The sequence below is a fragment of the Melanerpes formicivorus genome, unplaced genomic scaffold, assembly GCF_026170545.1.
Source record: "Melanerpes formicivorus ecotype bairdi unplaced genomic scaffold, bMelFor1.0.p_v2 SCAF_292, whole genome shotgun sequence".
NCBI classification, from domain to species: domain Eukaryota; kingdom Metazoa; phylum Chordata; class Aves; order Piciformes; family Picidae; genus Melanerpes; species Melanerpes formicivorus.
Window position 1 is genome coordinate 123,118 of NW_027142644.1, and position 26,615 is coordinate 149,732.

The 26,615-nt window shown below is 42.5% G+C and overlaps 1 protein-coding gene across 5 annotated transcripts in view; it reads right to left on the reverse strand.

Annotated features, from left to right (window-relative positions):
- Nucleotides 1-26,615, reverse strand: part of LNX2 (ligand of numb-protein X 2) — a 69,238-nt gene that overhangs the window by 18,994 nt on the left and 23,629 nt on the right. For 2 of the 5 annotated variants that reach the window (XM_068170196.1, XM_068170199.1), the window contains exons 2-4: nucleotides 12,225-12,739; nucleotides 2,431-2,669; nucleotides 1,189-1,388 (exon numbers count right to left, since the gene is read on the reverse strand). In XM_068170196.1, coding sequence (XP_068026297.1) covers nucleotides 1,189-1,388; nucleotides 2,431-2,669; nucleotides 12,225-12,625 — 840 coding nt within the window. In that variant the 5' untranslated portion in view covers nucleotides 12,626-12,739. Of the gene's footprint in view, nucleotides 1-1,188; nucleotides 1,389-2,430; nucleotides 2,670-12,224; nucleotides 12,740-20,639; nucleotides 20,931-24,003; nucleotides 24,181-26,615 lie in introns of those variants that run through there. The other 3 variants (XM_068170200.1, XM_068170198.1, XM_068170197.1) reach the window with 3 other exon arrangements.

Consider the following 26,615-nt stretch of genomic DNA (forward strand, 5'->3'; position numbering starts at 1 on the left):
TATTGCCACTTGGAGCTTTGGAAACTGTAATTGACACCTGCCCAAAAAGCAATAATTCACGAAGCTTCACTGAAGCTCAAGTTCCCTATTCTAGCAATCAAGGAGAGCCCTTGAGTATCAAAATAAATTAGGCAGCATTCAATCAGCGTCTGCAACTGCTTGTTAAAAAGGCAACATTTTGGAAACCTCTTGGGTTGTGTTCTTGGCCAGCCACTATGCTAAGACATTGAGAGAGTAAAAAGGCACATTTCTCAAAAGGGACTCTAGCTTCTGAAGTGCAAACTAATTTCATTCCAAGGGTAACTACAGTATTTAAGCTACTTCTATCAACTTGATTTCAGAAACATGAAATGATACTAATTTTGGACTGATCTTAGGCTATCAGATCAAAAGCAAACATTGTTACTGAAGTCATTCTGAAATGCTGGTAACCTATTTTTAATCATTCCACTTGAAACAAATATAAAAAAGCCAGAGGAGTGCCTTGCTTATGCAGAACTCGGTGACATTCTTCAGAGTCCTATGCACAACCCTTGCCCCTAATACAGAATTTAAACTCAAAAATATAATTTGATCTTTTTACACTGCCTGCCTAATTACCTTAAACCCTCACAAAAATACACAATCAACTTGCAGTTTAATTTTTTTTCTTATTTGGAGCATGTTGCTTCAAGTCATGCCGCTGAAGAACATCACTGACACCTTTGCACATACTTCAGATGCAGGTCAACTGCCAAGACTATTGGAAGGTAACAACAGTGAAGCCAGATTAATATATCAGATGAATTCAGCTTTACAACACAGAAATTGCGTTTTACATAGGACAAGTTATGCCAATTTGCTAGCCAGAAGTAACCTTGGGTTCCTTCTGAAAGCATGCCTAAAGACCAGGTCCCACAACATCCAAAACCAGAAAAATGAACTTCTATTTTCAATACTGATAAGAGATACCAAGGAGGAAAAACAATCCCAGGGACTGGTCTGACAAACAACATAAAGCATCATAACCAAAGGCACCAGAACAACAGGCTTTGCTCTGAATATTAACTCACCTTCCAACTGATAATTTTAAAGGTAACATTTACACAACAAAGTCTGACAAGGAAAATCTCCCATCTCATTTAACAGGTAGTTCTGCAAGGACTGAATTGAAAGCAAGCAGACAGAATACGTCATTAGGTTGCATACTTGAAGTATTTGGTCTCCAGCAAGAAGTCTTCCATCTCTGGCAATGATCCCATCTCGATAAACCTCCTGAATGACAATGTTGATCAAAGGCGTTTCATTGCCACCCACTATGCTAATTCCTAATTCGATGTAAGGATTGGACCGATGAATTTCAATCGTGGTGATCTCTCCTTCGGGCAAGGTAGGTGGCTGTTGATTTGCTGCCAATTATTTTACAAAAAGAAAGATGATTAACATCCTTTACACCTCATTCACTTTCAGTAAAGCAAAACACCAAAGGACAATGCAGACAGGCCACACAACAACAGCTTAACAACAAACTAAACAAGTGCAACTGGATTAGTTCCACTACTTGTTGGATCACCTAGCTTGTTAGGAACAGCTCTCTAACAACTTAGTAGCATCCATGCTTCTTGAAATGGCATTACTTGTACTGGAAAAGGATATTCTGAACCCTTTGGATCTCGTCTTTTATAGCAAATTTCATACTCTTAATTTCCAATTTGATCACTTGTGTGTTTACATTTGATGATGATAGTAAGTACGTGGTTTAGGGCTTGGTCCATGGAGCATTATTTGGTCGCGACTCCTCATTAGCAGTTCTCATAACTGCACTAGGAGCTGCTGTTGAGTTACCAGGTATAGAGCCCATTTCTGAAGCAAGCATGGAGACAACTAAAGGAGGGATGCTAAAAGACGGCAAAATACAGGGGAGGAGGAAGGGGACAGGACCACCTTCCTCTGTGATAAGGCTCAATGCTTCCTCTCTAAAGTTCCAGTTGCTAGAGATGTCACTGCTTGTTTGGTGCAGATGGATGCAGAAGTTACTCAGCTGCCTTTTTGCTTGAGCAGGACAGCATTCCATGTGGGGGAAAGCTGCTGATACGGTCAAGGGAAAGAGGGGAAAAGAAATCTCATCTTAGAAAACAACTTTTGCAGTTTTACAGAACATAAACTCCTTCTATCTCACTGCAAGGCCAGTGCACCATGGTATCATAAAGGGTGATACAGCACCATGATCTCTGGCACACGCTCTGAGATGTGTATTTCCTTCCTAACTGTGACCTTATCCCAGTTACATACTTGCAGATGACCAAACCCCACTAATATTTCTCCAGGACTTGCCAGAGAGAAGAGCAGAAAATGAAAGCGCACATTCATGGTTGGCAAGAGACAGGCTCTGACACCACAAATGTTTCCACATCTGATAGAAGAGGCTTGAGAAGATAAGTGATGACATACTGTCTGCTACTGTGCTCTCTTCAAAAGGCGGATTGTCGGTGCTGGGCTCATCTGTCCACGCGGGAAGGGCGGGCGAGGTGAAGCTCTGCTCGACTGGCACTATTCCCTGATCTGCATCTGAAGACAAACTGCTAGGCTGCTCTGTCCCACCAGGACCACTCTCGCCCTCCACTTCTGTTTGCAGCTTGCTCGTTTTCCTTCTCTCCAGAGCAAGCCTTCGATGAGAAGCCCCAGGACACCTGTAAAGACAATGTTTATACCATGCTTCAAGCCCGCAGCAATGTTTGTAGCACAAAATGCCTAAGGTGTTCCATCAAATGAAATCAGTCTTCTGCAAAGCCACAGCTTTAAACTAATCACAGAAAATACTAAACACAAGGGATTTAAAGGCCAAAACACATTTGGAACCTCAAGACAATACTGCCTTCTTCGCAAAACTTGTACTGTGTGGCTTTTGGGCCATGAACTAAGAGTGCTGTAACACCTTCTGAATGTGGACTTACTCTGTTATGTACATTCCACTTTTCTGGAAGATGACTTTGATGAAAATAGGACTGGCATGAAATTCCACGGATGGGACACCCTGTCCAAAGACACATTTGGGGATCCACTGAAACAATTCTCTTTCACTTTAGTAAGCCAAGAGAAGGAAGCGTGACATTTTTCTGGGGTAATTCAGAGGAGGAAAGAGACAAAAATTTTATCTATATGGTAATCTAAACTGTTAATATACTGAAAAAGAAATATGCTTGCCTATGAGTTTGTATCAAAGCTTGTCCAAAAGTAACAGCTCTGCTCATCATCTCCTCTTGAACCAGCAGAAGGTGTTTCACTCTCCTGTCTCCTCTTTTTTATTCCTGACTTCACACAGGAGGTGCAATTTTTTGCTTTGCCTCATGTAACAATGCTCCATCAGCATAAACTCTTTTTCATGAATTCCCATTATCCTTTTTTTTAGCCCCCTTATGTTTAAAATCTTACACTAGTTTATTGCAAAGAAGGGCTGCAAGGTTGCAAATTCACAGAAAGCCTTCATTTACAGAGTGCTTGGTCTCACATTTTATGCGTTGATAATTGGATGTGGACATCAATCTTACATCTGCCTTGTGTGGCAGTTTTACCAGTGTCTGCTATCATAGTATTATAGTATCATTCAGGGTTGGAAGGGACCACAAGGATCATCGAGTTCCAAGCCCCCTGCCATGGGCAGGGACACCACACTCTAGATCAGGCTGCCCAGAGCCTCGTCCAGCCTGGGCTTAAACACCTCCAGGGACGGGGCCTTGACCACATCCCTGGGCAACCCATTCCAGGGTTTCACCACTCTCATGGTGAAGAACCTCCTCCCCACATCTAGCCTGAATCTCCCCACCTCCAGCTTCATTCCATTTCCCCCAGTCCTGTCACTACCTGAGATCCTGAGAAGTCCTTCCCCAGCCTTCCTGTAGGCCCCCTTCAGATACTGGAAGGCCACAATTAGGTCACCTCGGAGCCTTCTCTTCTGCAGACCGAACAGCCCCAACTCCTTCAGTCTGTCCTCATAGGAGAGGTGCTCCAGCCCTCTGATCATCCTCGTGGCCCTTCTCTGGACACGTTCCAGCACCTCCACATCCCTCTTGTAATAGGGGCTCCAGAATTGGACACAGTACTCCAGGTGGGGTCTCACCAGGGCTGAGTAGAGGGGGAGGATCACCTCCCTCGACCTGCTAGCCACACTTCTCCTGATGCAGCCCAGGCTATGTCAGTTCTTACAGTATTTGATGTCTGTAAAGTTCCTGCTTCTGGAGCTGCTGACTACCTAAAGATGCTCATAGCATAGCGGTGTCACAGAAAAGAAAGAGGAACCATATTCTCAAAAGCGCTCCCTTGTTTGGGAACTTGACAGATTGTTGTAGCAAAAGAAGAAATGATCTATTTTTCCAACAGTGTTAACAGAGTAAAAGACAGCAACAGACAGCAGAAGTCTAATGACGACCTAACTTGTTAAACCAGAATGTTCTGAGAATCACGACTCTGTTCTGACATTCTGTGAAGGAGATTTGGTAATTACATAGTTAGACTGGTTTGGTATTCAGCTCCAAAGAATGTTGATAAAGACATCTGCAGAGCTTTTGTGATCCCCAGCAGTGTTAGAGATACATAAAGTGATTAATATAGATGCATGATTGACACATATGTCATGATAAGCAAGTTTAGAAGAATAGCATAAGGTGACCCAAATGTTCTGTGAAATATGCATAACTGCGTAAGTCAGAGACAGTTCACATGATTAAATGACACACTTAAGAAATCTTTTCTAGGGGCTTTCCCAGAGGCCATCTTGCTGGTCATCTTGTTCTTCAAAATTAAGCAAAGTGCAAGCACAGAAGATGAAAATTACTTGAAAGGTTTTGCATTGTGAACAAGTTTCTCTGATTTTAATGACGGAACACAGCTCTGCTTCTTGGGTTTGCCCAGGTAATATTCTCTGCATTAAATCATTGGCATAGTGGCACTGATCAGCTATGGAAGTTGGCCAGTCTCCATTTATTCTGGTGGCCAGGGACACACAGTTACAGGTGAAATTCAGTAACAAGTTTTTATCATTAACCAACTCACGATGCAAACCTCAAAACAAGAGTCCCAAACTGTATCAAACCAGGACAGAACAAAAATCACCCCTGAAGCGTTCTATTTCTGTCAAAACCTTCCAGAACACAGCCAGGTCCTCCTCCACCTTCCTTCACAGAGCACACTCACCCATCATTACCTGGCAGCTGATGAAAGTCATCGTGCAAAATAGAAATAGATTTTAGGTTTATTTTTGCCAATGATATTTGATTATCATTTCAAAGGCTAATATCAAGCAAACAGCCTCCTGAGCACACCTACTCATCTCAGTGGAATCCTTTCTGTGCAGCACTCTACAAGGCCAAAAAAGGGGAAAAAAAACCCAAACTACCCAGATTCTTCCCTAAATTAGCCAGACTATGACTTTCAGCATGGTATAGTGGAACTACATTGCCAGGAAAGTAGCTGCCTGGTGGAGAAATTAATCAACAGGATGCCAATTCCCAGTATTGATATTGAAGCACAATTAAGGAAATGTTTCATTTCAAGACAAAATAATTTTTACTGGCAGTGAGAATGTCACAAACAGCAAGACCATACAGTAGTTTTAACAGTTCTCAAGCACCAATAAATCTTTAGCCATGCACATCTTCACTAATACTGCTGTTGTCAAATATCTGAGATAAAATACATTTCAGACTAAATCTTGCAACAAGTTATCAGTATCAGTATCACTAAGGTTGGAAGGGACCTCAAAGATCATCGAGTCCAACTTGTCACCACAGACCTCATGACTAGAGTAGGGAGGACACTACTGCCCACTGCAGGCTTGAACTCAGGACCTTCCCATTAAGGGTCTTAGGCACTACCAACTGAACCACATCTGCCTCCAAATGTACACAGATGGATATCTTGAGATCAAAATGAGCATTAAAGCCAGTTTTTATGAGTACAGAAGCCCACTCTCATGCAACAAACTGCATAAATAAGGGCTGAAATGAGACTGAAATGTGTCTTACATGAACAACACTTCATGTTTACCTACAAAGCCAGAATATCTAGGGCTAGGACTCAGAAGAAAGGCAGGAATACTTTTTAGAATTGCCAGAAATGATTTAATTTCTTTCAAGAATCAAGAGGCTCAAGAGCAGAAACACTGAAACAACCAACTAAAACACCTGAGTGATGTTATTTATCAGGAAACTCAAAGGCAGTTGTCCTTTGGATGTAAAATGAGCTTCTGCTTATGTTCATCGACTCATTCCTCTCCTCCCTTCAACACCACCTTTTGCTTAATTCTGGATGGTGACATAGCATAGCTTTTACCTTCACCTTCTATAAATCTGTATCAGACACAGAAGAAAATGTTACTCTCTCTTTTTTTCACCCCAGAGCCAAGTCTGCTGGGTTTCTCATTTAAAAGCTGATTTCTTGGAACACAGGCAGCAATCCATCTCTGCAGATAAAAAGAGCTTTCATACAAAATTAAGATGTAGTTTACAGTGTATTCCATGAAATAACAGCAGGGACTCAAAAGGCACATTTGCTCACTGACTACTGAAAAGAAAGACTTGATTGTAACTTATGCCATCAGCTTCAGCCCAGTCTAGAGGTTCGATAAAAGCAAACATGCCAAAAAGCCTCAAACCAGTTGCACTAACTTGTTTTCCAAGTAGAAGCTGAATTTAAGCAAAGACTGCAGAGAAGCAACCCAAATGCCTTTGCTATTGCTCATAAAACTTTGCCAGCAAAGTGACCTTAAGCAGTAATTCTGGCAAGATTTGCAGCTGCAAGTCAGAGTAAAACATGGTGCTGCTTTGGAAAGTTAAGTGTTTGGGTCCTGGGTTTAATTTAGCCAGAAGAAAAAGAAAGGAAAAAAAAGAAGAAAAAACATGGGGGGAAGAGGGATAAAAGGTGATTGGGAGGAGTTACCTAGGTTTGGGGATTACAGAAAACTCAAGAAAAAGAAAGAAGTGTGGATTTGTTGCACATTTCTCTCTGAGACCAAATGACTTAAGAAGACTGCAAGAAGCCAGGTAACTTCAGAGCTGAGAAGGATCACAGAAAGACCCTTCACCTTTCCAGCAATTGAGCGAGTCCATTGGGCATCAAGAAACTCTGAAACTGTTGCCTATCCACTTACTCAGGTGTAAGAAAAGACCTGCCTGAAGAAGGCTAAATCCTACAGATCCTTTTTGCTTCTCCTAGTGCTACAAAGAGCAGGGTAGGGACAGTACTCACAGCTAACACAGGACTGGGTGGGAAGAACAGGACTCAGCAGCAGCTGAACACCCAAGTAAGTGGGATTGCCAAGACTTGGAATAATAAAATTCTGTTCTATACAATTAATTTTCACCTGGAATCTTGGTATTCTAAAGCCATATGCATGCTGACTGACACACGGTGAATAACTCAAATAATTTCTTCAGTTCCAGAAAATAAGATCTATACAAGAGTTCAACTTAACCTGAACTAAAATTGGCTTGTTAACACTAACATTAAAACATTTAGGGAAATGTTGCCATCCAAAATGATAGCTTAAACCACCATAAGAGAATATGGGAGGAGGCAATTGATGCCCAACTCAAAAGCAATACTTAAACACAATACCTAACCCTCTCATTAAAAGGTGATACGAATTTCAGAGTATGTTTTTGTGCAGCTGAGTTTCTTCGGGTCTGAACAATCTATAAGTAATTCCCTGAATTAAAATCATATGCACAAAAGCTCAGTAATATTTTTTGGGTTTTGTTGGGTCAGATTCCCTTCTGGTAAATTTACTTTTCATACTAGAAGCAGCAGTGGCGCTTTACTGAACAGTAACAAATGTTCTGTATCAAAAGACTGGGCAAATCAGTACAACTCAGTATTACTCCTATTACAAGAGGGATGTGGAGATGCTGGAACATGTCCAGAGAAGGGCCACAAGGATGATCGGAGGGCTGGAGCACCTCTCCTATGAGGACAGACTGAAGGAGTTGGGGCTGTTCAGTCTGCAGAAGAGAAGGCTCTGAGGTGACCTAATTGTGGCCTTCCAGTATCTGAAGGGGGCCTACAGGAAGGCTGGGGAAGGACTTCTCAGGATCTCAGGTAGTGATAGGACTAGGGGGAATGGAATGAAGCTGGAGGTGGGGAGATTCAGGCTGGATGTGAGGAGGAGGTTCTTCATCATGAGAGTGGTGAAGCCCTGGAATGGGTTGTCCGGGGAGGTGGTTGAGGCCCCGTCCCTGGGGGTGTTTAAGAGCAGGCTGGATGAGGCTCTGGCCAGCCTGATCTAGTGTAGGGTGTCCCTGCCCATGGCAGGGGGGTTGGAACTAGATGATCATTGTGGTCCCTTCCAACCCTGAATGAAACTATGAAACTCATCTATTTTTTTTCCCTTTAAAACAGATTATGTGAGTTGTGTTTAATTTTTAAAACAACGAAAGTGAATCTGATGAAACTGAAGAGCTGGTAAGTCAAGAATATTTTCTTTATACAGCAAGGTGTCATGGAGAGCAATTAGTGACCATGAAGTAATCACGTTTGTGTCTCATGCCTCTCACCTCCTTGCTGGAACAGCTTGCAATGACCTTAACACTCTGAGGTGCCTGGTGGATATGGTGACATTTTCTCCCAGCTTTTCTGCTCAAATGGAGCTCATTAAAACCACACTGGAAAACCTAAGTGTGAAGGCTTTTAGACAGTGAAAGCTAAGCAACCATTCTGCATTTCTTAGAAACACAAAATAACTCTTGTAAGGGCTTGTTGAGATGGTTTAGATTAATCTGTGCTGAGAATTATCATCATAATAATGAATTTGTGATTTCTTTCCTACACATAACAATGGGTGCCAGAATTTTACTGGATTCACTAATCCATACAAAATCAAATTCCAACTTTGCAGCTGCTGCCATCATTTATGTCAGCAATGATATTTTACAGGTGTTGAGGTGTTTGCAAATAAACTTAATTGAAAACTGTAAATTACCATATACTCAAAATGCGTATCGGCATCCCAAGGCAGCAGAAAGAATTTAAAATGAGCACTCTTCTGCAATGGAAAGCTTTTGTTTTCAGCCTGCAAACAGGGGAAGCTAGTGACTCAGCTCACTCAGATTTCATAATAACCTGGTGCATTAAGTAAATCAATATTTCATACGTACCTAAAGAAAGCATACATCGTGTTCCACGTAGAAACAAATTGTGTGGCCCTTCTGTAAATAGCCCTAATATTATTCAAAGAGATGCCAACCCAAGAAAATGGAGTGAAGAAATGAGGGAGAGTGGGGAGTGAGGATATGAACCAAATGTGTAGCAGGAGTCTTGTTAGCATCTTGTTTTTTACTGAAATCAAATCAGTTTATTATTCGGATTATAAATTGAACAAACAGTTCGGCTTCCTCGCAATTCCCAAGTTGTCATAAAGATTGGAAATTACTTTCCTGAAGGGGAAAAAAAACTTAGAGCTTAAGCTAGCATGGAAACCATGTGAAGAAATAAAAAGAAAGGGGGAAGAAAACCTCAGAAAGGCTCCTAGATCGTCCCCATAGCACATGTGTACATTCATGTCGAGAGTACAACGACCCACAAAACCTAGGCAGCTCCAGGCTCACCACAGTCCTGCATGCCCAAGGTCCTACCAGGCTCTGAATCCCCAGGAGTCCTCAGGATGTGAATGTGAAAAACAGTATACTGGAAATACACATGTGAAAAAACTGTTTCCAAGGCAGGCAATGGCTGCTCTCTTCCCCTTCTCTGTGGAGCACTAGCCTGTGCACACAACCACATCATGCCGGACTCCTCGTCTCCTCCATGAGGAGGAGACTCCACTCTCTCTTCACAGAGAGAGTGATTGCCCATTGGAATGGGCTGCCCGAGGAGGTGGTGGAGTCACCATCACTCGAGGTGTTCAGGAGGAGACTTGATAGGGTGCTTGGTTGCATGGTTTAGTTGATTAGGTGGTGTTGGATGATAGGTTGGACACGATGATCTTGAAGGTCTCTTCCAACCTGGTCTGGTCTGGTCTGGTCTGGTCTGGTCTGGTCTATTCTATTCTATTCTATTCTATTCTATTCTATTCTATTCTATTCTATTCTATTCTGTCACCCTTCACCCAAGGTGGTCTTCAAAAGTCTCCAAATGAACAAAGACCAAGGCTTGGAAAGAAGTTCACGGGGTAGATCCATGTACCTCTCAAAAAAACCCTTACTGTCCAGGTGGTTGCTAGTGTTGCTGGAACAGACTGAGGGCAGGCAGAGGAGGCACACAGCTAATTGCACCCTCCTTCTGGGGAGGGTGACAGGAAAGGAAGCCTCTCCAAATCCCACAGCAGCCGCCACTGTCCCTCCCTCTGGGCCCAGGGTTTTCAATCCTAACCTGGAGGGCTCTTTGCTGGCATAGATAGGACCACCAAACCATGAAAACAGCCTCATGAAATGGGAAATTGTTACAGTTTACGCAGGCTGTTTTTCAAACTAAAGACCAAAACGATTTCATCTCAGTTGGTAATTAAAGAAAGTCAGGATTTGTACCATCCATTTTCATGAAGAGTCACCAGAAAATGTGTTTGTTTCTATGAATGCTGCTGACAAAACCACTGACATAGAGAATGACATTTCCTTAGTGCTTTTTGTCTGTGTACAATGGATGTGAACAATGCTTAATCTTATGGGCTTGACGCCTTTTGTTTTTTCCTGAAGGGACACTTACGCATTTTTCTGAAACCTCTCTGCAAAATGAACACAGGCTTTCAAACAGCACTGAGTTGTACACAGGGAATATTTTCTGACAGCAGATGCAATTCACCTGAACTGGATCCTTTGAAGTGAGATGAACTTCCTTCAAATACATAACTCCCCTCTCTACATAACTCTTCACTACATCCCTCTTATAATTTCAGAAGGCTCTAAACAGTTTAAAGTTATTTGGCAGAGATTTGCATAGTATTTTTTTAGCCCTGGCTCATTAATTCCACCTGGTTTTAGCTTTAACATTAGAAAAATGTCATTGTCTTATGGAGGAGAACAAAACATCCTCACGTAACACAGTGCTGCACACATGGTACAGAGGCAATTTCTTTGCTGTAAGAGCAAAGTGCACTGTTCCATCCAGTATGAAGAATCATTCTGTCTGATTTTGATAGTCATAGAATACCAGGTTGGAAGGGACCACAATCATCAGTCCCTAGAGGCATTCAAGAGGAGATTGGATGTGGCACTTGGTGCCATGGTCTAGTCATGGGGTCTGTGTTGATAGGTTGGACTCAATGATCCTCGAGGTCCTTTCCAACCTAAGTTATACTGTGATACTGTGATACTGATCCAACCTTAGATCATTTACCTCTTTCTGTGATGGCCTCCTTTAAGTATTTAGAGTAGGATGGCATAAAGCAGAACTATACAATTATTAACCATTCAAAATAAGCTCCTAAATATTTAGGTGCAGGCAATACTGGAATGTATCTCTCCAACACAAAATCAGTCATGAAAGCTGCACCAAAACTTCTCCCTGGTGTGAGGTGATGAGTTTCTACAGAACTAGCGGTGTGTCAGAAGTGTTTCATAAGCAATAAAACAAAGAAAAAGTCCTAGAAACTACATCATTGCTCACATGATAAATCATCAAACTTCTTCAGCAAACAGATTTTGGTTTTTTTAAATCAGAGAAAAAAGTAGAACTTGCAGGAGTCTCAAGAGATACCTTGTCCATCTGCCTACCTCAAAGCATAATCAATTTCATGCTTCCTGATAATGTTTGGTTTAACACATTCATAAACATTTCTGATAGTGAGGAATACACAACCACCACCACCACCACCCAAGGAATCTATTCCAGTGCTGGACTATTACAAATTGGTTTTTTCCTAAAATTTGAACTAAATCTCCTTTGCTCCTATGCACTGTTTCCTTCTTCTTCACAGAGAGAGTTTGCATGTTTCTCATTTTTGCCATCCCTCAGCCTTTTTCCCTTATGATACACAACCCCCACTAACTTTTTCTGCTAAATCATGGTTTTGAGACATCTAGTGAGTCACATCATTCTCCTCATGACTCTCTCCAAGTGTTCTCTATTTGTGGTGCAATGCTCAAAATGGGATCCAGTGCTCTGGCTGTGCACAGTTGCAGACTGACCATTTCCTGTGGCCTTCTACTCTGAATTTAAAATCCACCCTCTCCCCAGTCCTGCCCCCAGTTTCTACTGCTACACTAACTGGCCTACCAAGAGTGTAAGGAACATGCAATGTAAGCAACTGCACCACTCACCTGTTTTTGAGATGTGCCGCCAGGTCACATCGCTGCATGACTTCCTGACAGACAGAAGAGAAGGGGCACAAAACAAACAGTTTGTCTAACAGTTTATGAACCAGAATGCTGGATTTTTTGCAGAGTTTAAAATGGAGTCTTTTTCGATCCAGCGGGCAGAAATCCTTCTCCTGCAGAAAGTTCCTTAGGCACTTGTAGCAGAAAGTATGTCCACAGGGAGTGTCCAATGGCTGCAACAAGGGCTGAAGGCAAATGTGGCAGACCAAGTCATCATCCACTTCGTTTTGGTAGTTGTAGAGGTGGTTCTCCCTTGTCCAGTGCTGCTGGCCACACTCGAAGCACAGAGGGTTCAAGGAGGCATTCTGCTCCACTGAAGCCATGTCTTCACCTGTAGTCCCCATTGTACAGCTATGAAGGCTGACGGATCCTCCTCCTCATACGATGAGGTTGCTCACGTAAAGCTCAGAGAAAACTTCTTCCAGGGTGATTTATGCTTTTCAATCAAGTGTCATTTTCTGAAACAAATCAATAAAAAATATTAATTTTGAATGAGTTAGGAAAGGTCTTGTCTGAACTTTCGACATCATCTGAGTTTACCAAAACACAACAGAGGGAATATTTCTGGTTTCTGTAAGTTTTTCATGGAGGGCAGCAAGAAAAAACCATTCACAAGTACAATTCCTTTTACAACAGAAATGTTTTACAGCTTCATAACAGCTGCTGCACTGCAGTTTTCACCTGCAAGATGACCAGTTTGTGACAGCAAGGACACTGCGTAATGCAACATCATGCCAGGAGCATGCAATTAGCGTCTAGCACAAAAACACTCTGCTGTGGAATAATGGTTATATCATCAAGTAATTAGAAGTTTTCTTTAATATGAGATTATGATTTTAACCTGGTCCTACCCTCCCGTTTGAATTTTGACTATTCATGTAGAATATCACACATTGAAGGTCTAAATACATCAACAGCAGCAAACTGCTTACGCTGTCCTTTCCATTAGTCATATTGCATATAAGTCACCACTTACCTTCAGGTTTTCTCTGTGGGTTGCTACACAGTAAGAGGGACCCATTCTATCCATATTTGATTTAGAACATACATCAACTAGTAATAGAAGTATCCAATAAAACAGTAATATGAAGCTAGTGGTTCCAAACAGTAGCCTGTTTTGCTTTTTATCTAACAGAATCACAGCATACTCGATGTGACAATAATCACACACACAGAATCACCAAGGTTGGAAGAGACCTCAAAGGTCATCAAGTCCAACCTGCCACCACAGACCTCATAACTAAACCATGGCACCAAGTGCCGTGTCCAATCCCCTCTTGAACACCTCCAGGGATGGTGACTCCACCACCTCCCTGGGCAGCACATTCCAATGGCTAACAACTCTCTCAGTGAAGAACTTTCTCCTCACCTTGAGTCTAAACTTCCCCTGCAGCTTGAGACTGTGTCCTCTTGTTCTGGTGCTGGTTGCCTGGGAGGAGAGACCAACTCCCTCCTGGCTACAACCACCCTTCAGGTAGTTGTAGACAGTAATAAGGTCTCCCCTGAGCCTCCTCTTCTCCAAGCTAAACAATCTCAGCTCCCTCAGCCTCTCCTCATAGGGCTTGTGCTCGAGGTCTCTCACCAGCCTCGTTGCCCTTCTCTGGACATGCTCAAGTGTCTCAATGTCCTTCTTAAACTGAGGGGCCCAGAACTGAACACAGTACTCAAGGTGTGGCCTAAGCAGTGCTGAGTACAAGTCAGACAAAGGACTGTAGGTCTGTCACTCTAGAATTTATTTTTCAAACTCTGTAAGTTATTCAATTTTGCCTTTTCTTAAACCAACTGCCTGCTTGGGAAACTGTGTAACCATCAGTCTGCAATTTCAAACACTAAATCCTTGCACCTCCCCACCTTATCTACCCTTCTCTCCTTTAGAAAAATCACTCCTAACAGGATGACTTAGAAAAGAAATGCTTTTAAGAGAGATGTCCTCAGTCATTAGTTTTGGTAAATGTTCTCATTGGTGGTAAAAATAGTAATCGAACCTGAGCAATGTTTACTTTGTGCCTAAAATCTTTACTGCAATTCAGCAGGCAGCACTCAGGACAGACATTTACTGTATTCCAGCAGAGTAGTAGCAAGTGTACGGAGAACTGACAACTGCTAGTCTAGGTACCAGCCCATCAGCTTTATTTTTAGCTGACAAAATGTAGTCATAAATACATTCTGAAATTCATGTGGAGCGCACACATTCCACCGTGTCTTACTTGAGAATCCCTTGTTTTGGTTTTTGCCCCTTAACCTCACACAGCCGAGCACAAGACTTACAGCACATTTTACAAGGATTATTATATCCTTTGACGCAAAAAGGATTAAATAGCAATTTGTAATCCAGGCTTCTATTCTGCTGTGGAAATTGATGCTCAGCACGGCCCTGCCTTGTAGTAGATAATGTGCACCTTCTGGAAAGGATTTCACGAGGGAAAAGCGTAGCGGTTCTTTGGTAGTGGAGACTAAGAATGCAAAATGAGACCCCAAAAGAGATTACACAAAAACCAGTCTTAAACATATTATGTAAGAGCCCAAAGATTGCAGAGCGGATAAGGAGAGCGGCGCACGGGGCCCTCGAGCTCAAACCACAGCTCTCGCTCTGCGTTCGTGCTCCTAGATTAATGCAAAAGGGACAGGACCCATCTAAGGGCTGTTCTTTATGTAACACAAAATAAAGCAGATAAACGTTCCAGAAAAACACTGCATTGATTTTTGACTTTACCAAATTGTTGCACCATTCAGGGCAATAGGAGAGGAGCAGTGTTGTGTTGTATTTGGGGATACCCGTGCCAGCAACAGGCCGAGAAACTCATTGTAAGAGTGCCTTGCTCAAATGAATAGAATAGAGTAGAATAGAATAAACCAGGTTGGAAGAGACCTTCAAGATCATCGCGTCCAACCTGTCATCCAACACCACCTAATCAACTAACCCATGTAACCAAGCACCCTGTCAAGTCTCCTCCTGAACACCTCCAGTGATGGCGACTCCACCACCTCCCCGGGCAGTCCATTCCAATGGGCAATCACTCTCTCTGTGTAAAACTTCCTCCTGACCTCCAGCCTGAACCTCCCCTGGCGCAGCCTGAGACTGTGTCCTCTTGTTCTGGTGCTGGCTGCCTGGGAGAAGAGACCAACCTCTGTCTGTTTACAACCCCCCTTCAGGTAGTTGTAGAGAGCAATAAGGTCACCCCTGAGTCTCCTCCTCTCCAGGCTAAGCAGCCCCAGCTCCCTCAGTCTCTCCTCATAGGGCTTGTGTTCCAAGCCCCTCACTAACTTCGTTGCCCTTCTCTGGACTCGTTCCAGCAAGTCAACATCCTTCCTAAACTGAGGGGCCCAGAACTGGACACAGTACTCGACCCATTCCTTCTACTGACGACAACTAGGATGCTTCCACCTTATGCAAGTAACCACGGAGTAAGTCCCACATCAGTAAGGCTAGAGAGAAAAAAACCAGGGACTGTTCTGTGCACTGCAGTTGACCTCTGACTGTGAGCATCCTGAATTCACCCTCCTGAAGGCTTCTAGCATTTCTGTCCTTTTCAAGTCTACATGACTCAGATGGCAGTCTGCTACAGAGCATCAGACACTGTCATAAAGCAAATAAATCCATGAGATACTTTGGCCATATACATGCTGTGGTTAAGATATTTGTAGCCCTCTTTCAGAACATTGTAATTAAATCCTTTTGTGCGCCAAAACCTTTTTTTTTAAAGGCAACTTACTATAAATTATGAACAAAAAGGACAATAAGAAAGCTGTTGAGCAATCAGGCTTTCATTGACATGTTTTAAGTTACAAGAAGCCTTCTTTCTTAGGAAAGGTACATCCAGAGACAAGACATGCTTACTGAAACCACAAGACTTTATATCCTCAATGAAACATGGGCAGTCACTCTCTTTTGCTCACCACTGAAGGCAGTGAGCAGACAGACCTGTTCCTACAACTGTCCCATGCCAGTGTCTTAATGCTGCTGATGCAAGGTCAAGTGCCCTCGGCTGTGCTTGCTGTGGAGGTGCCACTTCAAGCCAGGGGCAGGCTGTTTCTGCTGGTGGCTGCCTCCAGCTGCTTCTCAGAGCTACCAGTTAGCTTAAACCACCAATAAATACCACGCAGACTAATCCTACCACTGCTTCTGCAGCTGACATGACCACCTTCCGACCAGCTTTCTGCTGGCAGAGCTGTAGGAGAAACAACATGAAGATTCAAACAAACCCAAAAGAAACAACAAAAAACAACCCCAAGCATCATCATCAACAACAACAAAACCACCCCCCCACCAAAAAAAAAAAAAGCCCTCAACTGAAAAAAATAATAATTTAAAAACCTCTCAAGATTTCTTTGCTTTCATATTGCTGTCTGCTTCCCTCACTGCTGTGCTGCATTTGGGGCAAGTCTGTTCCATGACTGAGGAATCAGTCACGAGGATTTGTATTGATTATATGCCACAGCTGCCTAATTGTCAATCCCAATACTTTTTACAAGCTGTTCCCAGCAAAATATCAACCGATTTACAAAATCCACAACACAGTATTTGTGGTCTGAGCAACAATTGAGATGGCAGGCAGGGTATAATTTCACTGATGTAAAGCACTGTATCCCTGAAATCCATAACACCGCAGCCTATTCCAACCCTCTCTGTGCCTCGCTTCTGCTGTTTGCTCTCTTTCTTATCACTGCAGATCACCCTCTCCACAGGACGGTATCAGCTCAGGAGAACTGCAAGCAGGAAAACCAGGTAGAATTAGTGAAAAATTAAAGAAGGGAAAAGAGCCAGCAAGGCCTGTTACTCCAGTCATACAATTCCCCAGGAAATAATTCTCCTGGGACTTCATTACAACAGCCAAACAGTGCAGGTGGTGCCCTGCTTTCAGTTTTGAGCCACAATCCACTTGGGACTGGCCATCCAACTGCACATTTTTATTTCATTTTTTTTTTTAAGTGGAGTGTGCATGAGACTGATTGTGGACTCAAAAAGACAGCCTTATCCTTAGGCCTCCTCTAGTGCTGACTTATCGATTCAACTAACGTTCTTTGGAAAAGCGTGACACATTTTTACAAAAGCATAGGATGTCAGGCTTTATACCTACATCAGATTTCACAATGTTTATTCCTTCTGTCTGAATGGACACTATAAAAAAAACCACCCCAAACCCACTAACAAACCCCAAGCCAACCAGATCTGTAGCAATAACTTAGCCTTTTTACTATGGTTGTCTCCTTTTTCACTTAAGCGACAAATAATTAACCCTAGTTTCAGTCTGAAGCTAATAGAAATATGTATTTTACAACAAATGCTCTTAGAGGTTTAAGTAATCTAATTCTAAATTCTCTGATTAAACTCCTGGAAGTTTGAAGCCACTGCCCCTTGTCCTGTCACTTCAGGCTTTTGGAAGCAGTGTCTCTCCATCCTTCCTGTAGGCCCCCTTCAGGTACTGGAAGGCTGTTATTAGGTCTCCCCAAGGTCTCCCCAGAGCCTCCTCTTCCCCAGGCTGAACAACCCCAGCTCCCTCAGCCTGTCCTTGTAGCAGAGGTGCTCCAACCCCCTGATCATTTTCATGTCCTTCCTCTGGACCCTCTACATCAGGTCCATGTTCTTCCTATATTGAGGGCTCCAGACCTGCACACAGTACTTCAGGTGAGGTCTCACCAGAGCATATCCTTTTCCTCCACAGCAGGGAAACAGAGGATATGGAAAGAAGTTTAACAGCTATGGTGAAGGTTTAATATGACCCTAAACTCAGGTAGCCCTTTCCTGTACTTGCAAGGCAGCACATAATATGGAACTCTGAGCAATGTGATCTGGTTGGGGATGTCCCAGCTTACTGTAGTGGGGTTGGACTAGATGACCTTTAATGGTATTTCCAACCCAGTGGATTCTACGATCATTAACTGAACAACAGTATGATCATTACCCTGGAATTCAGGAAAGGTAGGCTGAATTTTAAAATGTCTCCAGATTTCTGAAGTATCCATGGTCACAGCACTTGAGTGTCCCAGATAGCTAGGAAGGACTCGTCTGCTGCTTTGTTCAAGCACCAGGGCTGTGAACAGGATCTCCCAGAAGCCAGGGGTGGCCTGACACGAGCCCAGGGAGAAGGAAACGGGACCGTGGGTATACCCAGTGCTTAAAACCACATCATAACCAATTAAACTTAAGTTCTTAGTTCCCAGTCCAGTGTTCTTCACAGGAATTACAGCATCAGGCTGATGATTCACAACTGTTTTCAAAGCAGACCCTAGCCTGAGTGGATGAATAAGAGAAAGTTAAAACTGTAAAAACATGATGAGAATTAATAGCTAGTGCACAGCACTAGAGGGGGGAAATTTTATTCCACATCTTCCAATAAGCATGACCTAGCTCATTAGATGTAATTTCTGCTGTAATATTAAAGCCATACAGCAAACAAGTGAAGCAGAACGAGCAACTTACACTGGCTTTACAATATCCATGTTAATTATATTGATATCTGACGGCTGCACTGTCTTCAAACACCGAGTGCCAATTCAGTTCTGGACCAAGTTTAAGAGACAGTAATCCTGTTAGACACTTCCTCTTTTGACAACACAAACAACTGAAAGTGTCAAAAAATGGCATCTGGCAGCTCAATGTCAGGCAAAAAAGCTACAAGAGATGGGCAAAGCACTGCAATTAGGCTGGGACAGATTCCTGCTAATGCTGCAGCCACACTGTCACCGCATGCCAATTATCCAACACACCTATTTTTGGTATCAATGAGCAGTCCTTCTCCACTTTTTCTGAAGTCATTCAGCAGAAAGACTGGGATTTTTTATATTCAAGCTAAATAAAATTGTGCCTGAATGGTGACTTTGTGCCACTGAACCACAGCCAGGCATGGCTGGGCTTGCAGTAAAACCATCACTCCACTGATCATTTCTTTGCCTCTGTGCTTGTCTTTTTGCTTCATCAAAGTAATGCCCACAAAACCAAGACCTCAGTCCTACACCAGATGTTGATGTGGCACCATCACTACAAAGGCAACAGGTTGCAGGCAATGGTCTTCCTTCCCTGCCTCATGGGTGTGGGTTTTCACAGGCAGTATCCTAAAAGAAGCACACAAGTGCTCCCCTTGCTGGGTATTTCCAGGGTATGGCATTTTTCCAGACTGTGAACTGAAACCCTGCTTAAACCTGGCAAACAAGGAAGGTTTGGGAAAATTAATAGGACCGTAAGTTGTGTTAGGTTATTTGTGGAGTGCTGTGTTTCCATGGCAACGGGGGGCTACAGGCTTTAATTACTGCTGTGATGTTAAGGGCTCTCACTGTATAGTGGTGTGTGTGAGACCATGCTGCCAGGCCAGGGTGGGACCTCTCTGCCCCATGGCTGCCTGTTGAGGCTTACAGGGTCTGAACAACCATCACACCAGAGAGCAAAGGCATGCAAAGAAAGGGGAAGTGCAAGGCCATCCAGCCCTAGGATCAATGAGACCTGCTTCCCAAAACTAGCCCCTCAAACCCAGGGACGCTCAACACCAGGGGATGACAGGAGGTAAGAGAAGGACACAGTATCCAGAGATGAAACAAGTGGGCAGAGCGTTTTACTTCAAACACGCAAAGATCACCCTGTAGTCATTTTTTATGGCACAAATGGAATGGCTTCTATTTTGGGACTAGGGGATTAAAATAGCTTTACTTTAGTCAAATGTGTCTCAAGCGAGACAAGGAAGATGAGGATTGTGAATCTACAAAAGTCTCCACAACAGAATATCTGTTCCTTATAGCAAATACAGCTGACAAATCATCTCAGAAAAGGAGGAGACCTGAGTATGAGTCTTTAACAAAGATACCTTTACACATCTACAGATTAAACTTGGCATGTTCTTACTAAAACAAGAGGAGTGCTGAAAAAGTAAGAAGACAGATACACAAGGCAAGATAGATGAGATCTGCCCAGGTTCAGATGGTTGGGCTGCTTTCCTGGCTTGCAGATATTTGAGCCCCAGAGGAGAAAGGACTTGAACTTGGACTCTCTGCTCTGCAGGCATGGCCTTTACAAGTGCTTTTACAACTCTGAAGATCCATTTTTTCTACCTACATTCAATTTTCCCCTAAGTAGAAAGGGAAGAGCCTTTTTCTGGGGGGCTAACCCTACTTGGTATCAGAAGCCATCCCGCTGCAAAACCCACCAAATGTGGGACGAATGGGGTCTCAGGATGCCAGTGCGTCTCCCAACAACTGAGCACATTTGCAACTTTGTAGGCCTGAGAGTATAAAAACATTCTGGATGAAACCTTCTTCAAGATCCTAATTCCCTTCTGAGATTTTTTTCAGCAGTGAAAAAACCCGCCGCCACCACCACCAAAACCCCAAAACCTCAAAGCGAAATGAAAGCGAAAAAGCCACACTCACCTGTCAGCAGAGCCAAAGACAAATTTCCTTCCTAGTGCGAAGAAGACAACAAAAGCAGTGTCTCATTACCACTCTTGCAATGTGTGGGCTTCTATAGCCAGTGGGAACAAAAAAACCCAGGTACCCCAGCAGTCAAAAATCCACCTCAAGGAGACAACTAGAGAGGCTTTCTTCTCACTAATGGAGCACAGGAGAAAGGCAAGAAAAACATTTGCTATCTGCCATAGTTATTTTCTGCAATGCAATCTGTCTACCAGCCCTTGCCATATGTGCCTCCCTTTCTGTCTGGAGAGATGAAGGCAGCAGAAAGCTGTCTATCAAGATGCTAAACCTTCTGGAAAGCCCTCCCCTCTGCACTTTGCCCTGAAATGGGGACTTTTGTGGATGAACAGAAAACACTCAAGCAAATTAAATGTAGCTGGTTTCTGGGTATGCACAGAGAGAATTTGATTTGAGTAATTCAGATTCTAAGGAGCTGAAGCGATTCAAAGAAAATGAAGATGGAAACGGTGAGCTACATTCCCTTTATTCTTCTCCCCTATATAACCAGACCACATCCATACAGGTGTGCACGGAGAAACTTCAGGAAGACGACATTTGGATTAATCACAAAATGGCTTTGATGACAGAGAGAAGCTGGGGGTGGAGGTGTGGAAATAGGGATAAAAGAACTTTCTGGGTGGTTAAACTGCAGGACGAACTATTTTCAGGGAGGAACACCAGCTCTGCCTCTTCCTTTGGGTGTATGCCACCTTGCGTAACATGTTCGAGCTGGTTTGTTCCATCAACCACAACCCAAGTGATGGTGGAAAACCATTTTGAAATGTAAACTATGCTGTTACTAAGCAATTCTTTAGCTCACACACCTCACAAAAATAAATGAAGCTACCTCCTACTAAGCTAACAAAAAAGAACAATCTCTCTCCAAACAAGGGTTTCTAAGATCTGTGTGAGAGGTGGAGCCAAGAGGACACAGTTTAGAGACGGCTCAGAGAAATGGTGAGCCACATGCTGTCCTTGCTCTGCAGGAAAGCAAGCAAACTTCTCTGTGGGAGCAAGTGCCCACTAGCTGCAAGGAACCAATGGCAACTCATGGCTAGAGAAAGAATGCAGTAGATGGTCTAGACATGAGTTTGCAGCTTCAGCCTGCAGTCTCAGCCTGCCAAACAGCAACCTAGTAGCATCACTTGAAGAGATAAGGCAATCCCCTAACCCTTCCTGCCCAGCCTAGAGACTGCTTATTTTCTTCCTAATGAAAGAAAATAAGTGTCACCACAACAGAATTTTTTCACAAAAGAAGAAAATAACAGCCTTCTCAAGACCACAGTTAAAGCAGCATCTACCTCCACAGGCAGGCTAGATTAGCCAGGAGACATGACTTCGCTTGTGAGCAGGGGTACTGAACACAGTGTGGTGCCTGGTTCACTTGCAAAACCACCCTACTTGGTCTGCAGCCCAGTGTGACCAGGGAGCAAGGAAAGCTGTGCTGGCTCAGGCCACCTCTTGGCAAGCAGGTAGCACATGCTGAAAGCACTGCCATGCCTGAGCAGCTCCTACCTGTGCCTGGGAATGATGTTAGGCTGCCATCCGCTAGCTGTCACAGGAATTAACTCCACAACAGATGCAAGTTCTTTCACTCTTAATGCTTTAGCATGATGGCTGCACCTCTTCCTAGTAACTACTGAAGACATTTCAGCTGCTGCTGCTATATATTATTATATATTATATATAATATATATTTTATATATTATATATATTCAGTTGCTGCTATATATTAACTTAATTTCCACCTAATTTTCAGACAGAGCTCTCCTTTTCATCTGCGTACAAGGCTACTTTCAGAGCCAGCTGCATGACCCAGCTTTGAGCACAGAGGAAAGGCAGAGCACAACCCACCCCCATGCTCTTTATACAAAATATGCCCACCTTATTTTGTAGGACACATGTCAGAAAATTAGAAACTTTCCATTGAGATCTCCTCCTTATGGACAGGTACAATACCTTAAGTAGATGTACTCTGTACACAGAGACTGAAAATAAATGGCTCCACACATCACCATCATTTGCATAGCAAGAACGTGTTAGATCTAGAAGCTGTAGTCTTAAATATACAAATATTCTCTTAAATAAAAACCATTTTAATGTTTTGTATGTAAACAGGTCTTTACATACACAGCAGACTAGTACTTGGTCTGGGGCCTCCAGACAGAATTTGGAGAGGGAAGTGGATGTTGACTATGTAAAGTTGAGTCTGGTTATACAGATTTGACAAAGAATACAGAAGCAAAGACAGCACCGCGCTTGTTTTCAGTCTGCCTGTAGGAATCATGTATTTTCCACCTCAGCCCTTTTAGTTCTACTCTCATCACAAGTGGAGACATTTGTTGAATGGGTAAAAAAAAAATGAAAAATCCCCAAACATTTTTCCTATACATTTCTCTGTCTCCTAACCCTGCTTGCCAGCTGCTTATTTCTATTAGTTTCCCTATTAGCTTGGCTGACTGCAGCTTAAAAATATGTATGCATATATACTTTTTTAATAGAATTTCAGCACCTATTTAGATAGAAGGCTTTTACAGTGCAGTTAGTTATGTGCCTGAGGTGTAAAGTTGGCCGCTGCAGTGTGCCCTCAGAATCCTTTTAGTGCTCTCAGAAAGGAACTGCTTCAGTAAGAGCACTGCTGAAAAATAGTCTTTAAAGATCCAATTGAAAATTGTTAGCAATGATGCATAGTAAGACACAGTAGGCCAGCAGGTCCTGCTAGGTATTCTCAAATGAGTGACAGGGGCTAAATATTAAGTGGCAATCTTCTACCTTCCCCTTGCAGAATGAGTAATGTGAAGGAGTGAGTGCTGAACTGCTGTTACAGCACTTCTGGCCACTTTCCTTGGTAGTCTCATTTTTGTTTTCAAAAAATAGTAAGATTCCTAAACAGGCAGACAAATGAAAATCATTAGCTTCTATGTGAGCAGCACAAATTAAAATCAAAGAAAAAGGATGGCACAACATTAATGTGAGTGTTAGTACCTACGTAAAACATTAAACTGGTAGCCATATGAGGAAATGATACATAACATATATATACATATACACACACACACACCTGTAAAGAAATAAACTAGAATAAAGTTGCCCTATAAAAGAACAAGAGGGTTAAAACCTTGTTCTACAAGCAAACAGAGAGAAGGGCCAAGAGAACTTTGTGGAGTGGGGAAGGATCAGGGCTCCAAGCGCTACGCTGGTCTAGCAAACAAAAGTTAAGTTGTCAAAACCCCAACAGCCTAGAATTATGAAAGAAAAATGCATTTCAGTTCTCAGATACTTAATCACAAATTTGCAAAGCATCTAGAAGGTATTTACTCACGTCAGTAGGGAATTCTGGTTCACCACATTTTGGGTAGAGTGAAAAAGGAGCAATGTGCTGAAGAGCCCTACCGGGCAGGCCGTCCAGATTCCTAACTTCAGGCACCACTTTTCTGTATCCGTGGTCAAAATCGTTCCAGCAACAGAGGCTGACAGAAGCATACTACATTGGGAAGGAGCCAGCCTTCTCCTCCTCATCCTTCCCTCTGTCCAATCTCAGCACCTTGAAATTTTGCATTTGAGCTTCTGTGGGGGATGATACAATTTTCACTTCCTTATTTATTCTACGTATTCAACCCTTAAGAGCTAGCTCTTAAAACACCAGTCTTGCTTTGAAGGATATTACTGTGTTAGCATTACTTTTGGAAAAAAAAAGACTTTATGAGCCTGACAATTCAGACTGCAGAACACTCATCTTTGCTTTCCCCAACCACAATGTTAATTTTTCCAAAGCAAGCACTTCTCAACAAGTTAGGTTAGGTTTGGTTCACAGACCTAAACAATTCAAATTCTCATTTACTGCATTCCCCCCCCACACACTTTTAAATCATGCCAAACACTTTCACATTTTTTATGCCAGATTCTTAGATGAAACATTTTTAAAACTATTGCTATATTGTACAAGAGCCAGAAATCTTCACAGGCAACACTCCTACTGCAAATGAACCCCAAAGATTATGCTGTCTCTGAGATAAAGATGCATTCCCATGGGATATGTCTCTTTTTCATGAAAAGGGAGCAGCACTGTGCATGAAGACAATGAGACTCAAGAAATGCTACACAAAGTCTAGTGCTGCTGCAGACACCTGTACACCCTTCTTACAGAGGCAGCAGTGTTGATAACTTCAAGTTAGTGCAATGGCACAAGCATGCAATGGAGCATTCGGAAATAACATACTTGTAAGCTTCTCTGCTCCTACCAGCAGCAACAGGCATTCAAGGAAACAGTCAGAAGTTCACCTGAAAAATGCCAGTTTATAAAATCCAGATATTGTAAGAAATGATTCAAAGTCACTATCAAGTTGAGGGCAGTCCAGTGGCTCCCAGGAACACAGCCTGTTGGGTCAAAGAGACCACACCACAAGTCACCTTCACCTGGCAGAGTTGTTAAAAAGCTAAGGAATACTTAGAAATGAGTTCATACTTTATCTTGAGTAAAGTTCCTTCTGCATCAAGCTTGTAATATAGGTAAGTATGAGAGAACAAAGATAAAACAGACCCAGTCTGCTGTATGGGTATTAGCTTCTGGCTAGACACAGCTATTTGGGTCAGAAAAACAACTTTTCGCATTTCTATAAAGAACTATTTAGTCCTGAAAAACCAAAACCAAAACCAAACCAAACCTAAACAAAAACATCCACAAAACCCAACAAAAAAAACCCCCACAACCCAGTTATGATTTTAATTGTTCTGGAGAGTTAAAAAGCTAATAATTGGCAATTTTATGAACCAGGAGGTGGGGAAACAGGGTAATTTAAAGTCTTCACCCTGTCCTTTCTGCGTGCAATCTGAAAGCAGAAGTGCAGTCAAGAACAAGATGAGCTTTTTCATTCAAAGGAGACATCTTTTAAAGCAGGAGACTCAACTACAAGCAACACTGTCTCCTACTATCAGTCATATGTGATGCGAACATAGAAACAATAAATAGAATCCCAGGCAACTAGTCTGCCTCTGTGTATTGACTGACTGTAAAGAAACCATACAGGAAAAGGACAGAATCCTGAAAAGCCCACCCTAGCTAAACAATTTTAAGATGGAAAATATAAAACCTTTCACAGAACCATGAAATTACACTGGAAAGCTACCGCAGTAATACAACATACTTGGCTAAAAGGACTGATTTGCATACATTTCCCTTTATAAACTTTAGAACTGGAAAGACGTGAACTTAAGATCTACTGCTTGTCCATACAGACTGGTTTAACTGAACATGAAGTTTCAATAAGGTTAAATTTTGAACTGATATTTACTTTTTTAAAAGCATGCTGTCTTGCTTTAGCTTCAGACAATTCCTACTACTAAATGGAAATAAATATAAAGCTTAAATGGTTTTCTCACTATGTAAATGAAATCACAGTGTCTTTCCCATATGCAATAGAAGATGGATTTTTTTGTTGTTTGTTTTGTTTAGTTTATTTGTTTGTTTGAATGCTGGATTTGGAGAACAGCACATCTGCTGGAGCTCCAGCTGGCTAGAGACCCACTTTCTCCATTGCCCTCGTGACTCCCTTCAGACCTGTGAATGTAACCCAGGGGATGATTTGGCGCTGAGATTCCTGCTTAGCTACAGAGTGGGGGTAAAAGCATGCAATGAACTAGCTATAAAACCTTGTTCCAAATAATTATCAGAAACATTGGCACACACAGTATGCTTAGGGTAAGAAAATGCACAAACAAAACCACTGCACATCATCAACAATTTCAAATCTTCAGTTAAAAAAACCTCCTAACAGTCAAATCGGACATCTCGCTTGCTCTCCCGTTTTTCTCTTTCCCTCCTTCATCTCCCCAAATCCTGGAAAAAGAGTGAAACAGGAATGGTTCTTCTAGGGCAAACATTCCCACTTGAAAATATTAAGTACAGTTTATTTCAAAATACCTACACGCTGGAGA